The sequence below is a fragment of the Ambystoma mexicanum genome, chromosome 6p (assembly GCF_040938575.1).
Source record: "Ambystoma mexicanum isolate Mex_15411 chromosome 6p, UKY_AmexF1_1, whole genome shotgun sequence".
In the NCBI taxonomy this organism is placed as follows: Eukaryota; Metazoa; Chordata; class Amphibia; order Caudata; family Ambystomatidae; genus Ambystoma; species Ambystoma mexicanum.
In genome coordinates this window covers 1,159,071,373-1,159,087,984 of record NC_090935.1, presented here as the reverse complement: position 1 = coordinate 1,159,087,984, position 16,612 = coordinate 1,159,071,373, and the positions used below count along the sequence as shown (strand labels likewise).

At 46.8% G+C, this 16,612-nt stretch overlaps 1 protein-coding gene across 1 annotated transcript in view; it reads right to left on the bottom strand.

The window, feature by feature from the left end:
* The window catches only part of MAMDC2 (MAM domain containing 2), a 682,997-nt gene that overhangs the window by 113,591 nt on the left and 552,794 nt on the right, over nucleotides 1-16,612 (bottom strand). The window contains exon 11 of the mRNA XM_069625792.1: nucleotides 10,517-10,669. Within this exon, the coding sequence (XP_069481893.1) occupies nucleotides 10,517-10,669 (153 nt within the window). The remainder of the gene's footprint in view (nucleotides 1-10,516; nucleotides 10,670-16,612) is intronic.

Sequence of the window (16,612 nt, the reverse complement as noted above, 5' to 3'; positions counted from 1 at the left end):
GTTGGGCCATGTCAGGCCTGAAAGGCGGCCCAGCAGGGTTTACAGTAGGTTGACTCGACTGTGTAGGAAAAACATGAGCTCATTGCTTGGGCAGAGCAAGTGAACACGCTGCTCCAAAAAAGGAAGCGCGCAGAGAGCGTCTGAGCCGCGCATGCGCCGTGCTGTCGAACTGAGTGTACCAGAGCCATCTGCAATTATCTGGCCTTTGATCTGAATTAATTAAGATCAGCGATACAGAGCAATGCGTGGGACCATAATTGATGGACTTGTGTACTGGGGTCAAAGTCGGGCCGAGTATTTTGAAGACTAAACTACTTGCCAGTTTAAGTATTACGTTGCAGGGTCTCTTGCAAAATCTGTTTTTAAGTTTCTTTAGAGGTTTACTCAGCAGGATGTATTTTAGAAACACGATTGCAAAAGGATTGGGGATTGACGATTACTCGCCAAATAAACACTTACAGGACCCATGCAGCATGAATGAGCCGGTCTGATAGCGCTTTGACATCTGTGCAGAGGCTGCAGGTTCGAATCCCAACAGGGCCAAACTCAGCCTTTCTGTCTTCCGAGGTCGATTACTGAGCACCACACACCGTGGGTAATAGTAAGCAGCGGGTTCGTAGCGCCATATAAATGCAAAATGATTGTTATTATTATTAATTGCCTTCAGTAGTGTGACATCACTATTCGGTGCCCCAACACCTAGTGCACAATTGCTGAATAACCATCATGTAATTGCTCCGCTAATCAGCAGGAGGGTGGCATGAAATGCATGACTCTGTACCCTGCAATGGTTGTCTCCTAAAATGTACGTAGCCTATTTTAGCCAGTTCAGAGCTCGCCCTTTGCTATGATATGTTACCTGGATATTTCTAAAGAGCGACGTCACCTTGAGAGTAGCCTCCTTCTGCTGCATGCAGTCCAGTAATGCATTGCTGCACCATTAAGGCCTAGTCAGCTTAGCAGTACTGTGTACGTGGGGTTGTGGTGTGCGGTTAAATCAGTAGGTAGTGCTTGTCGGGTGAGGCGTTTGGCATCCCCAAAGAACTAGGCACCCCGACAAGGGGTTGTGAATGTCTCCTTCACTTCTAACAGGACATTAGTATATATGGTGCCAAGGAACTCATATAGGCGGAGCTTGATCACGGCCACTCCCCAAGGTGGTCCTGGGACCCATACATCTTTGTTCATAGATGGGTGGATGTTTATTGTGGTAGAGACGGCTGTGTATTGTTAGGTGTTCTTGCACAGTTCTCTGAGTGGGTTATAAGAATGTTACTGCACAGGGAAGTCTGTGCTACATAGCTTTATAACACAACCAAAGAGGTGGTGGGTGGAAGGTTTAGAATTAATCATAACATTTGACATCGCTCTGGGAAACCCTTCAGACCTTCCTTCTTCAGCCTGGCAAGCCATTACAGAAGGGGAAAGACTATATGCAGATAGAGCTTGGTCCCACTCCAAAAGGGGCAGTTCAGCCCAAACTACTTGGTCAAATCCATTCTGCACGAGACCTAAAGGGTTTTGCACTGTGTCTCCATAGGGATTTATGGGTGCGAGGTCCGGGCCCTACCTCACCCTTGCCTAGTCCTGAATGTTGGCGATCTGGCTTGGCGTCCTCATCTAGGTCTCCTTTTGGGTGGGTAGATATGGAGAGGGTCTGTTAAAAAGGTTCCTTCGGTTCTTATTGTACTTTGGAACACTTACAAAGTACCTGTTTAACTTTCCCAAGGAGCTTTCCAGCCTCCTGAAAAGCCTTTTAGGGGGAGCCGTAATTCAGAGGCCACTAGGTCCCTGCTTTTCTATCCAGGGAAGGGCTTTTTAAGAATAGTACCTCATGTCTAAGCTTTTATATGATGTTTGTAAATGCTTCTCTTTCAGCTTATTAGTTCTCTAAATATTGGTTACTACATTAAAAGTATTCTGAAAACTGCTAAGAACTGTATTTGCATGGTGGGAGGCTCTCTATGCAGGGGAGAGGCCCAGATGGTCATATGCGCTAACTACATTTTTGGAAATTGTGTTGGAGAGGCTGTTGTCTGTTTAAATGAAGTGGGAATGCACCCTGTTAAATCTTCTTAAATGGTAAAAGATTGTGAAAAACTGTAAACCTTAAATAAAAAAAAATAATAAAGTATTTTAAAAGTGAAGTGTTATTGCTCTTAGCAGAAAACACCCAGGGTAATGTGCATAAAATAGCAGGGAATGTTTTAGTACGTTGCTTACCTGTGGTTTTTCATAGCATAGATTTCTTCTTCTCGACAAAAGAAGGTCCTTAACAGATCCTTGGGTCTTCTTCCCTGGGATCATGGGACAGAATGAAACAACTCTTGTGGTCTAAGTAGTCTTGCTTGAATCCTAGGGTCTAAGGCCTAAATAAATAACTCTAAATTGTAGTATTAAGGGTACTGGGTATGTGCTTAACTGAACCGTTCACCACGCTCAACCCTCTCACGCCCTCTCTGCCATTGACTGCTTTCTTGCCTCTCCATCCGCGTTGTATTGATTTTTAGGCTTTTGTCATTTTTGCCCCATCGAAGTGCAAATCTCTCATAGTATTGTTTCCTTTTCGGTCTCTTAGGAGCCTATCAATGGCTTGGCTCTTTTTCTTGTTCTTTCACACATTGGATCGATCCACTTCTAGCTGACCTGCTGGTCTGAGGTACCCAAGAGAGCCGCCCGACCACCAGTCGCTGGCTCTGAACTGCTAGGCAAGTCTTCCTGAGTGCATTGTTGGACTTGTTGGAGCCAAGGAAATAAGCTTGTAGCCAGGCTGGCACAGAGTGAAAAGATAAATCAGATCCTAGCAAAGTTTCCAGATATCTAAATTGAGAACCTAGGTTTTAGGTGGCCTCAACAATGACAGTGAATTGCACTAGTATTTGTGACCACGTCATGACCACGTCACTGAAGCACTCATCTTTTAAATCTCAGACATGCCTACTTTGCCTATACATCAATGTTTCTTGCAGATGGGATAATGATGTGACTACTGAAGAATGGTGGCAGGCTTCCCTTTCAGCTACCATATCATCTCAGTGACTACTGTTTCAATTTTATGCATCTAGTGGAATCATCATCTTGACGTGTAGTTAACAGAGAGCCTTGTGGTTTTCTCTTAGCTGCATCAAAGCTTTTCAGTTGCACTTGTAAGGTTGATCAGTGAAATTGTGCGCTTGCGATCTGTAACACCAAAGATGCAACATGATTCTTCCAAATGCCGATGATGTTTCTCAGTGGGCCGAAGTTCTACTCTCCACTCCTTGCATCTAGTGGACACGAGGACTCTAACCCAGGAATCTGTATACTTGGCAGACTGGTTTCCATGCAGATAGCCTCTAATCGATTCCTATGCCTTTGGACAACTGTTCTTCGTGGATCATATATCAAAAGTAGTCTAACAGTCTGGCTGACGCATTTGCCTCAAGAAGAAAAATGACACTATGTTGTTGCAGATCTGAGGGCCCCTTGACTCTTGGTTCTCATTCGCATTTTATGGCTGTCCACATGCCTATGCCAAGTCTTTCAAATCCTGTTGGTGTCTCTAGGAAGGTCACAGTGCTGGGGCCCAACATGCTGATTGGAAAGTGAAGCATGTAGGTATTTTGTGTTTGTGTGCTGCGCTCTGGCATGTAGTCTTGGCTTGGGTTCCTCGGTTGAGGCAGGTCCTCCCAGAGTTCCAGAGAGGCTTCTGTAACATGGCAGAGGCCAGATGACTACCATCACCGGAGGGAGGAGTGTCTACTGTTTTTTCTGATGGCAGCCTAATCAAGATGGCTGCCTTTATAGCCTTGACAGTATTCAGCTCAATCCCAAAATGGTGGCTTGGACACTTTACATTCTGTGCAATTCATACCTTTAAAAAAGGGCCTGCACAGAGGGCTCCTTGCACCTCAGCACATTCAGCAGTCCAGTTTGTGGTTTTTAGTGTCACATCCCCTAGCCTGCACTTTGTTTCTTGAACTGTGTCTCTTATTTTAGGGGTGGGCTATGGATGGTAGTTGTTTTATTTAGGTGTTTGACCTTTGCTGACTTTTTATCATTTTTCACTGCCTTTCTAAATTCTTTATGGTTTCTGTCATTCAGTACTTCAGAATGTAACACGTGGTTAGCTGGATGGACAGAACAAATATCAGCATAGGAGAGGAACTAGCATCTTGGTACCAAGAAGACATGAGTGAACTTATCCATTCATCCTGCCATTGACAGATTGAGAGGTCCGCAAAGCCCCCGTCCTGACTGTGATTTATTGCAGCTAGCAGGACATAATGACAGCCCTGCAGGCCTTGACACTAGATGTAGAAACCAGCAAGAATAGGGATTCTGATCTTCAACAGGTCTCTTGAGATACCACTGCCCTAGGCTCCCCTATATGTAGTCTGGGCAGCACCATGTATGGTGGCAACCACCAAAGAGTAATGGACTTTCCAGGCCTTGCAAAGTCCAATGTACTTGTCTCCTCCATCGGGTCAGTACTAACAGCCAAAAGCCATTAGTATTCTGAGCCAGTGGTGCCTTTCTTGAGCTGCTCCATTGGTGGCAGTGGTGGATCTCGGGCTAGACATCTCGTCTCGTTTTCTTCAAGTCTTCTGGGCTATGTTTGAACAGCCAGATCAACCTAGTTCTGCCAAAGAAAATATAATGTACTTACAAAAGAATAGTTCTGCTGTGTGTTTTTGCCAATTAGTCTGTGAGTGGATGGAATGGACTTGGTTGACACTGGTCTGGTTAGGCGTTCATGAGGAACTTCAGAATGAGTTGACTCTGGACCTTGGCTTCCAGACAATGCAGGCTATGGTTAATGCAATGCAGTTGCTGGAAAGAAAGGCAACACATATGTAAAGCTCATTCGACTAGATTTCACTCCTTTCCTCACCAACCACCACCCATAATAACATAATCCACTTTAATCTTGACTGAAGAACCCATGACATTGGGTGCCCTGAGAGATCTCAGGACGGACGAGCAACAAAGGAGACGGCTCAAACAGCGGTCGTGTATGGAACTGAACCATGAGTTGAACGAAAGGTTATTTGTAGCCTGCACCAAATGCCCCTTGTTGCTTCACTATGTTGTAGTATCATGCTTACCGTTCAGTTCATCACTGTCCTTGCCTTGGTTGACTTAGGTGCTTCAGTACTCTGTAGAGATCTGAAATGAGCTCAGTTTCATAATATCACCTGATATACAAAAACAGCAGGCAGCGCTGGTGCTCGTTGCGGACGGTGTTGTTCTTGTCTTAGGTACCCTACATTCTGAGACCATTCCCATGATTATGGCCATTGGAATGAACTATGGCCTTTTGATTTAATTGCCTCTACTTGAATTCCACTTGCTTCTTGGGCATGCCCTGGCACCAGTGCATTATCCTTAGGTAAAGTGGATAGCAGCATCCCTGGATTTGAAATTCTGCTCTGATCATTGTTTCATCCCATCTTCAGGGTCTTCCTATTGAGAACCCTAAAACGTGTTGTCTTTAAGACGACCATGAGAGGTTCTTTGAAAGTGGGAGGTGCAAAATGTTTTTATTTCTGGATTTGTTCCAGAAACTAGAGACTTTAAAAGCACCTCAACATAGAAAGTTTGACTGTAGAATAGCCCATGTGTCTGATGCAGTGATACCTTTCCGCTGCATTTACATATTGTCTAAACCTGAGAAAAAGCACATAAGAGCAAACCTCAGTATAAAATAAAGATAATGGATGGATTGTGTCTTCTCGGTCCACTTAGGTATTTCTCTGTTTTTCATCCCAAAAAAGACAGGAACCTAATACCTTGTATTTGACCACGAAAGGCGCTGGTGCAAACTCTGTTCCCCGGCCAATCAGGCCACCTATTTCTCCTACCACACACTTTATGACAATTGCATCAAGTCCGTCAAGCGCACTTACTTCTCAGATCTTCTCCAGAGCCAATCCACTCACCCTCATCGCATCTTTCAAACCCTGACTCATCTTCTCTGTCCTCCTACACCGGATCCCTCCATTTCATCACTCTTATCTGCTTCCGATCTCGCTAACTTCTTTTCTTCTAAAGTACATTCCGTACATCAGGATATCTTACCATCCCCTTCACATAACCCTTCTTCTCTGTCTTTCCCAGCACCCTCTACTACTGTCTCTAACTTCACCCCTGTAACTGACCCTGATGTGGCCCTCATTCTGGCCAAAACTCACCCTTCCGTTGCTTCCAGCGATCCTCTTCCATCTTTAATTATTCCTAAAGTCTAGCCACTCCTGGTACCTTTTCACACCTCCTTTTTCAATACCTGTCTCACTACTTCAACATTTCCTTTAGCCTATAAACATGCAACTATTATTCCTATTCTTAAGAAACCCACAGCAAATCCTCTTCTTGTGTCAAATGTTCATCCCATATCTCTCTTTCCCTTTCTTTCTATGCTTCTTGAGCGTCTTGTCTATTCACAAATTTCATCTTTCGTATCTGATCTATCCCTTCTTCCCCCCACTCAGTCTGGTTTCCGGCCCTGTCACTCTACTGAAACAGCCCTGACCTTTGTACTCAACTCTCTCCTCACCGCTCATTACTCGATACAATCATCTGTTCTTATTCTTCTCAATCTTTCTGCTGCTTTTGACATGGTGGACCACTCTTTGCTTCTTGACTCTCTTTCTTCTTTTGGTTTCCAAGGTTCTGTCCTATCCTGGTATTCTTCCTATTTATCTAATCGAACTTTCGGTTTATCCTGAGGCGGCAACACCTCTCTTTTTCTCACTCTCGATCACGGAGACCCACAAGGGTCCTTTTCTTTTTTCCTTATATACCTCTTTTCTCGCTCCTATTATCTCATCTTTCGGAGTATCACATCACTTCTATGTTGATGACACACAGCTCTTTCCCACCTTCTCATCTTTCACACCGGACATTCATCTCACCCTCTTATCTTGCCTCGCTGCCATCAAATCGTGGATAACTTCCCATTTTCTCACTTTAAACGCTGGCAAGACCAAAGTCCTTTTATTTCTCTCTAATGTTCTTCCATCCCCGTCTCCCCCTCCCTCCATCTCCTTTCCTCCCTCTAATCTCTCCTTCTCCTCTACTGCTGACAATCTTGGCCTTTACTTTGACTCTGAACTTTCCTTCGTCCATCATGTCTCTCTCACCTCACATGCCTGTCAATTCCATCTTTACAACATATGTAAAAATCATCCTTTTCTTACTTTTCATGCCACTAAGCTTCTGGTTTCGTCACTTGTCTTTTCTCGACTCTTTTACTGCTCTGTTTTATTCTTTGATCTTCCCTGTTCACGTCTTGTCCCTCTCAAATCTATCTGTGACTCTTCTATTCCCTCACTTTGTCTGCTCTCTTACCGAGACACAATTTCCTCTTCTCTTGATTCTCTTGGATGGCTTTCTTTTCACTCTCAGCTCAAATACAACTTCCTTCGTCTAGTGATGAAATCTCTTTCTGGTCTAGCCCCTGATTACCTGGCTTCTCTTCTTTCATTCTATACTCCTTCTCGACCTCTCCGTTCTGCTGGTCTTTTTTGACTCAATGTTCCTCGTACCCCTTGTGTGCATTCTCGTTTCCGATCCTTCCAACTTCTTGCCCCCCACCACTGGAATCTTCTTCCTTTATCTCTTCGTTCTATCACCTCCTATTCTCTGTTTCGCTCTTTCTTAAAAATTCACTTAAGTCAATTACCTGTTTGATTGTTAATGGTCGACTCTGAACACTGCCTTCTACTGCTATTTTAATGTACCGTTATTGTTTCTCTGTGAAGCGCTTTGGTCAAAAGCTATATATAAAATATAATAAAATACAAATACAAAATACCACCAAAGACAGTTACCTTCTAATCTTGACAGGCAATGTACCTGACACCTGGCAATATGCAATTGTGTTTATCAAGCTTAATTGCAATTGGCTCCACGTCAGGGAAGGGGACTAGTGGGAGAGAGCTATTCAGATGCTGTTTGTTTGGTAATTTTAAGCACAAGTTAATAGCTTTCAGGCGATTTATGAACATTGTTTTGATAGCATGTTCTCTATCATATCTGTGGATATATATATTTTTTCTGGAATAGAGTCTTTCTATGGATCGATAACAGGCGTTCTATCATGGCCTCCTCGTAGGAGTGTCAAGGAAGTTAAATCCTTCTTAAGGTTGGCACATTTCTAATGCAACTTCCTGGTGGGCCATGTTCATTATTCTTCAGGCATTACCCAAACCCATTGAAGAAAGGGGTTGCGCCTTTTCTAGCATTTAAACAGCCTCCTGTACTTTGTCACCAAAACACTTGTGTATAGGCGCGTTATAAATGCTATATCATATCATATCATATCATAACCATAGTAAGCCAGTCACTCGGGAGACTGATGCCTTGGAACAGGAGCTTAGGTGCCATTTTGTTACAAAGGCAGCTGATGGGGAGGAACAGCCAGTGTTCCTTTTCTCTAGACAACTGGCTCTATCTGAAGGACACAATCCCAATCTAGAGCAAGATAAATTGTCAATGAAGGAAGCATGCCTATCTTTCCCATTGCTTCCATTGCCACCATTTTGGAGCTGATCAATGTTGACGCGTTTGGTCCATTGTTAAGAGCACCACGTTTCAAACAATACAGTGTGGGAGTATATATTGTTTTATCAACTAGTAAAGTCAATTAGTTTAAATAGTCTTGCATTATGTATCTCCAATAACTTGAGAAAAGGCAAGATGTGTATAGATACATTTCACTGTTATAGACTTTAATGTGGTACATTTCAAGTGAACTATGTACTACATCGAAGATGAATTAATAGGTGTGTGGTGCATGAGATGCAAATTAAGCTTTAGTGAAAGACTGACTAGCTCAGTGAAAAGTCAACAGGTAGGCATCTGCGCTGCCTGATAGCGCAAGAGCTGCACTTCTGTTACAGTGGCCGGCCTGTGAGAGAGCAGCCACCCGCTCAACAGTTAGCCTGTCAGTGTAACAGCACAGCACACGTCATTATTCTGGGCATACAGCCTTCTCTGCTTCTCTCCAGTCAGAGAAGACTAGGGGGAATGTAGAGGAAGGGACCTACTCAACTGCAGTTATATCAAGTTAGTGAACAATGAATTTCTCTATTACACTGGTGTGAGGTCACGGTATAGGGATAACATACTTACAATAGCACATATTTGACACCATGCACAAGAGATAAAGGTAGATTGATAGAGAGATGATCTGGGAGGCTGAAAGAGATTGTAGACACTACCACATCACAGAGTTCAGGGACAGTGTAGAGAGCTTTTTCCAGAGTTATGAGAACAAGTGAAGCACTGCTCTGGTAACTCTTCTTAATCGGGAGCACCAACTGAGGTTTCTGGCCAGATACTTCTCCTGGTTCATTACACATGAGACAAAGGTGACTGGATGGTTCAGGAGGGAGGGAAAGGCTGTCAGCTTGACACCGTGTGCTGTGTATGAACAGAGCATAGCCAGACCCCTCAAGTCTTGTCTCCAGAACTGTGCTTCTCCTTCACTCTTTACAAGAATATATATGGTTTTACAAATGTGGGTGAGAATATCCAGGAGTCTTTTCAATTTTCCAGGTGTGAGTGTATTCTGCATTGGAGTGGAAAACATGCAAGGAATAATGCTAACGATACAATGTCCAGAACTCAGCCAGCTGAATGACTCCCTCCTCCATACACTTCCCTGGCACACCTAGGAAGTTTATTTATTTATTTTTAGTTTCCCAGAGAAAAGAAAGCTAAATAAAGAAAAAGGGAAAAATCATCACAGCACTGCATCAAAAACGAATACTGACCCCACAGGGACATAAAAGCAGTTTTAAAAATGAAGGACTGAGGCAATAGATGTGGCCTTTGGTTAGGGCACCGGGAAGGGTAGACAATGGTTTCAGAGGGGAAGATCAGCAGTACACAACAATTGGGGTGGTGTGGGCAAACACGAGACAGCGCAAGTGACGGCCAAATGGAGGCTCGCAGAGATGGTCCGACCCCTATGGAGGGCCGCACTGACAGCAGATTCTGCACCAGTCTTTCCGGTCTACTCCTGCTAGGGGGCAGCAGTTGAGAGATAAGGGGCTTAAAACGGAGATATCAGTTCAGGAGGCAGAAGTTGGGGTAAAGTAGGAGAAATACATTTGTGAAATGGACACAGAGGCTGGGGGTCTAAAAGGACGCTAGGGAGGACTATGGAAAGGTGAGGCACACCGCCAAGGGGTGACCAGAGAGCTGTCTGGGGGCACTGGACAAGAGGAGTGTCATGCTGCCGAGAGTGGAGAATGATCTAGAACCTTTCTGCTTCTCTGGGTCACACTGCACCAAAACACCATGGGTGAATGAACTGTGATCTCACAAAGAGCTTTAAAGAGGTTTTAAAGAACACCTGATCTGCTGTTAATTCACAAAAATTAGAACATTGAATCAAAGGAAACCTAATTTGGAAGGCAACAGTTTTATCATAGCCACGAAAACAAACCAAAGATGATGATGATGTAATGATATTTGCTGAGTCAGCATGACATATTTCTGGATGAAAGGATTGTAAAGCTCAACTCACCTACCCCGGTAGTGTGGTCCCCTTTTGGTCCAGTGTATGAAGTTGGAGTTTCACCCCTTCTTCGTTGCCAGCTGCTTCTGTTTATTCTTTCTTGGGTAAATTCACATTCATTTCTTTCAAAATTGCACTCTCCTGGAGGCAAGGGCCACCTGTCTGAAAGTAAAAGAGCAATTGGTTTCATGTATAACACTCCAAATCGTACACATTCATCTACAGTTGCCAGCTAGCTCTTCACGTTCCTATCTATCTATCTATCTATCTATCTATCTATCTATCTATCTATCTATGGGTCTATCTATTTATTCAGTCTTCCCAGCTCTTCTGTCTTCCGAACAGTCCTTGTCGCTTAAAGTCTTTCTGTTGTTTTCCAATTTCTGCCCATTTCATATCCTTTCTCTTTCCCTTGACATGTACTTTTGCCACTACTGTTCACTCCTCGGCTACATTTGCAGCACCTATTTTATTATTGTATTGTTATCGATGTGCTCCCTCTTCTTCTCGCCTGTTTCAGAATTGTGCTTTTAAGCAGGGATGGACAGAACAATGCCCTCTTCGACTGTACTCTTGTACTTCCCTGCACATGCCAGACAAGACTGCCAATAGTCACCTAGTTCTTATTTTGTCGACAACACGCATTAAGGAACTGATCTTGAGCTTCACTCTTCTGTAAAAATGTAGTCTGTGTGGAATCAGAGCACCGGTTTCTAACCTGATTTTCCCCCCTCAAGGTTTTTTCTCAGTTTGGTCATAGTGACGGGGAGATGTGGGGATCGTGGTCCCTCTCCACCTGGTGCAGGAGGGCTGCCAGGGTGCTTGTCAGAAGCATTCCTGCCCCAGAGGCGGGGTGAGGCAGTTGGGAAGGCCCCGGTCTCTGCCACCACCTCCTCATGTGCCTGGTTGCAAGTGGGAAGTACCACTCTCAATCGCCTCATGCCCACCTTGGATTCAGCTAGCCCCTACTCGCTCTTCATTCTTTCTGAACTATGGGGTCCAGCATTCAGAGCAGCGACCGACGAGATGCTGACCCATGAGAGTGAGAGGGGAGAAAAGCTGGTGAAACAACATTAAGTCTGTGCCGGCCGAGCAGACGCTCCCCCGCTGCAGACAGCGAATACGTTGGTCCCTCATGTCTATGCCGAACTGCCGGCAAGGGACTTCAGTAGACCAGCATGGGAAAAGGGGGAAAAGGAGGAAAAGGGGAAAGGGGGTTGGGCATAAAAGAGTAAATGAAACTAACCTGTGAAGCCCAACCCTAAAGGGAAACATAGAAAGAGATTGACCATGGGAACCAGATGACCATGGTAACCAATGGGAGGAAGAAGAGGGGAGCGAGTAGCGAAAGAGGCCCTAAAAAATGGAACAAGCAGCATAGGGCAGTGTTGATTGTTTGGGGGCGAGAATGTGGATCAAAAGACTACGAGGTGGAAGGACTGTGGAGCGGACCATAGAGGAACTAACAGAGACCGTGTTAAAGGTAAGGTATTGGTTGGTGAGAGAAAGTGTTATTAGGGTGTGAGAGTGCGTGTATGCTGAGCAAAGAGAGTGACTGAGGCAAGTAAGTGCAAGAGTAGGGGAGTGAGAGTGAGTGAGAAGGGTGACTGGGAGAGTGAAAGGAGGATGAATGCAAGAAAAGGAGTGGTGGATTTTAGTGTAGTGTCGAGTGAAGAGAAATGGAGAGTTGAGGGGGGTGGAGAGTAGTAGAGAGTAGAGGAGAGTAGTGGAGAACGAAAGTAAGAGGTTGGCTTCAAAGACCTGGGGATGACATAGCTGGTTCCATTTGGCAATGACCACAAGATGAATTTGCCACAGTGCATACCTTGAGATCCTGCAGAAAGGGAGAGGTGTTCTGCTAGCTACTTGGGTATTCTAAAATGGACGTCATACTCTGTTGAGTGTGTTGTTAGACAACTTTGAGGAGATGGGCTTAGAATTCCATTGCAGTGCAGTAATAACCTTGCCTTATCTGCATAGAGATTTGAGTACTGCAATAGTTTCATCCTTAAATTAGCTATAACACAAAGGGCTGTAGTCCCATGCCACATCCTCCCACCTATTTTGGCAAACTTGAATTCCAAAGTCTACAACTCCCAGAATTCCCCAAGGTGCCAGAACGAACACCTGGCTCCAGCAGAGTCTACTGATGAACCAGGAGGAAGAGGACTATGAAACCCCGCTATTCAGATCCCTAACATCAGGAGGGATGTGGGAGAGCATAATCCAAGCCTAAGGTATATGAATCTGCCAAACAAACCACTTTAAGAAAAATATCATTTTCTGGCGGTAAAACCTGGACCAGCCTAGGAAAGTACACTTACAGATTTGTGGACAGGAAGACTAAGAGAGGGGACCTCAGCACCCCATGTAATTGCTTGCCACACCCCAAAGGGGATAGTCATGGGGAATTAGCACCCAGTAGTATGCCCAGACAGGTCAAATTACCCTCCAGCCAACCCAAGCTATATATGAGGGCCAGCTCCCCTCATATCAGTGAGGAGGGGTTCTCTAGTGCAAAACTGGTGAAGCACAGAGTAAGAGTTTGGAGGTGTGGTAGGAGCCTGGAGAGTATCAGAGTTCAGATCAGAAGGACCTAGAAGAGGAGAAGGGAGGCTGTAGAGGGTGGTCAGAGAACAGGATAGGATATTGGGGGTGTGAAAATGAAGGGGTAGAAAGTGAGGTGGTGGTAAAAATGAAGGATGGTGTCAAGATTAAGGAAAATGGTGAGGAGGAAAAACGGAAGGAGCGCAGTGGTGAAAGGGTGGGCTACAGGAGGAAGGAGTACAGTGGAGATTGCAGGTGACAGTGGAGAAGTGAAAGGGTGTATTAAGGAGGAGGCCAGGAGAATAGTTGTGGTGGAGGAGAAAGCTAGTTGAAAGAGGTTGGTTAAGAAGATGAGAGGGATGTCAGAGAGGAGAAGACACGGCCTAAGACTGAGGCATATGGTTAGTGGAGCAGTGGGGGGGATTAGCACATTGCAAGGCGTCAATGAGGTGGATGTAGGAGAGAGAGGTAGTGGTAGATGAGGGTGGGGTGCTGGGGACTACAATCAGGACCTCAAAACATAGAGGGGGAGAAGGCAGCCTGATCCAACTTGTAGAAAAGCTCAGTTGGCAATCACGTGTTTCTCCCCTAAATCACAGATGCACACCTGTCGATCCTTATTGAGTCATGCCTATGACATTTCTTCCTGACACAACTATTGACTCCCAGAAAAGGAGAGAGCTCCTGCTTGAAATGTAGCTGCACATTGAGATTCCATCAAAATGCTACTAAGTCATGTTCCCCAACCTGCTGCTCATATTTGGACCAACAACCAAGATCTCAACGTGCTTTGGTCCCCACTGAACACCCAGGGAACCAGGTATTGCTGTTACTGAACATTTCAGACAAACCCCTCCAGATAATGAAAGGGGACATTATGGGGCCAATTCATAGAATTCGGCGCACAAGTGGCGCACGCGGCTGGCGCACAGTGTGCGCGTGCGGTAGTCTGCGCCAGCCGCGTGCGCCGAAACACATTCAGGCGCACAGCGTATTCATGGATTCCAACATCCACAACCAGCCGTGGCGCAGAGTGGCGCAGCGACCCTGCAGCAGCGTCAGTTACGCCCCCAAGAACGCCCCTCGCGCAGGGAAAAGCCATCAAAATCCCCAATCCAGCGCAAAGGGCAGCAGCAAACGCAGAGCGGGGAGCGTGTATTTCAGGGGTGTGCGGGTGTTCCCACACGCGATAGGCCTGGGTACGTGTATTACAGGGGTGCGCGAGAAAATCTACACGCGATTGGCCTGGGTACGTGGATTTCAGGGGTGCGCGAGAAATTCTACACGCGATTGGCCTGGGTACGTGTATTACAGGGGTGCGCGAGAAAATCTACACGCGATTGGCCTGGGTAGGTGTATTACAGGGGTGCGCGAGAAATTCTACACGCGATTGGCCTGGGTACGTGTATTACAGGGGTGCGCGAGAAAATCTACACGCGATTGGCCTGGGTACGTGTATTACAGGGGTGCGCGAGAAAATCTACACGCGATTGGGCTGGGTACGTGGATTTCAGGGGTGCGCGAGAAATTCTACACGCGATTGGCCTGGGTACGTGTATTACAGGGGTGCGCGAGAAAATCTACACGCGATTGGGCTGGGTACGTGGATTTCAGGGGTGCGCGAGAAATTCTACACGCGATTGGGCTGGGTACGTGGATTTCAGGGGTGCGCGAGAAATCCTACATGCGATTGGGCCTGTGCGAGTGGGGCAGTGTATTACGTGGGTGTGCGGGAAGTTGAAGAGGTGAATTGCCAGTGTGGGTCCTCCCAGGTCTCCCCTCTACCCCCTCCACGACCTCTGCAGGCAGCCCACACCACAGGGGACTACCCTGCACCCCTGGTCATGTCCCGCAGGCAGCCCATCCACCATGGGCATGCCCCCCAGCCAAGCCACATGTCCCCTTGCACCCCCACCCCCCAGCACCGTGGGGCACCTGCCAGCAGGCCCCCAACCATGTCCCACTCATGTCCCCTTGCACCCCCACCCCCCAGCACTGTGGGGCACCTGCCAGCAGGCCCCCAACCATGTCCCACTCATGTCCCCTTAAACCCCCACCCCCCAGCACTGTGGGGCACCTGCCAGCAGGCCCCCAACCATGTCCCACTCATGTCCCCTTGCACCCCCACCCCCCAGCACCGTGGGGCACCTGCCAGCAGGCCCCCAACCATGTCCCACTCATGTCCCCTTGCACCCCCACCCCCCAGCACCGTGGGGCACCTGCCAGCAGGCCCCCAACCATGTCCCACTCATGTCCCCTTGCACCCCCACCCCCCAGCACCGTGGGGCACCTGCCAGCAGGCCCCCAACCATGTCCCACTCATGTCCCCTTGCACCCCCACCCCCCAGCACCGTGGGGCACCTGCCAGCAGGCCCCCAACCATGTCCCACTCATGTCCCCTTGCACCCCCACCCCCCAGCACTGTGGGGCACCTGCCAGCAGGCCCCCAACCATGTCCCCCTGCACCCCCACCCCCCAGCACTGTGGGGCACCTGCCAGCAGGCCCCCAACCATGTCCCCTTGCACCCCCACCCCCCAGCAGGCCCCCACTCATGTCCCCCTGCACCCCCACCCCCCAGCACTGTGGGGCACCTGCCAGCAGGCCCCCAACCATGTCCCCTTGCACCCCCACCCCCCAGCAGGCCCCCACTCATGTCCCCCTGCCCCCAGGTCCTGACGAAACGCAATCATGGCAGTAATGGGCAGCATACCCAGCACAAACACCCAGCCAAGGATTGCATCCACCCACATAGTAGATGCAATTACATGATACAACCCCAATGGCAAGTATGTAAATGAACACATGTCCGTCACACACACATACACAATGGGTGCAAGTGAATGTCAAAACCCATATCATGACATGCATGAAACCAATGAGAAAATACCACAAATGTAAGTAATAAATATATGTATTAAAGATGAAAATGAAGTAAAGAAATAAAACACACAACAATGGGGATGACAAAACAAATGGTCCATGTCCGAGAACTAATAGAAAAAATCAAAAAACAAAGGAATCCAAAAACTAATGTAGTCCAAAGCAAAATAATGGGGGGAAAAAATAAGGAAAAACCATTGCCTCATGGTGAACACAAATATAAATCCAACAAATGTTTTCCAAATATCAAACTATGTACAAGAATATCCCAGGGTCCATGAGCCCAACACCATAAATGAAACCTACTACTACTAACTAATAAAAAAAATATATACAGAAAAGTGGCCATTGTCCGAGCGGTCCAAAAAAAACTTAAAAAATAAAGGAAACCTAACACTAACTAACTAAAGAACTATATACAATGGCAGCGGGCAAGTCCTGCGGCTCACTCTGTGATGTTGCCGGCCAGGGCATCATCGAACTCCATGTCGATGTCCCGGAGGCGGGACTCTGTCCTGGCCCGAGGTCTCGCAGGGACAACCCCGTGTCCACCTCAAACACCCTGCGAGCTTCCTCGAGGCACTCAGCCCGCCTCAACGCCCGACGCATGGAGAACTCCGCCCTGACCATGGTGAGCCGCTCCTCTTCCGCCCGCTGCCGCTCCGCACCTATCCGCT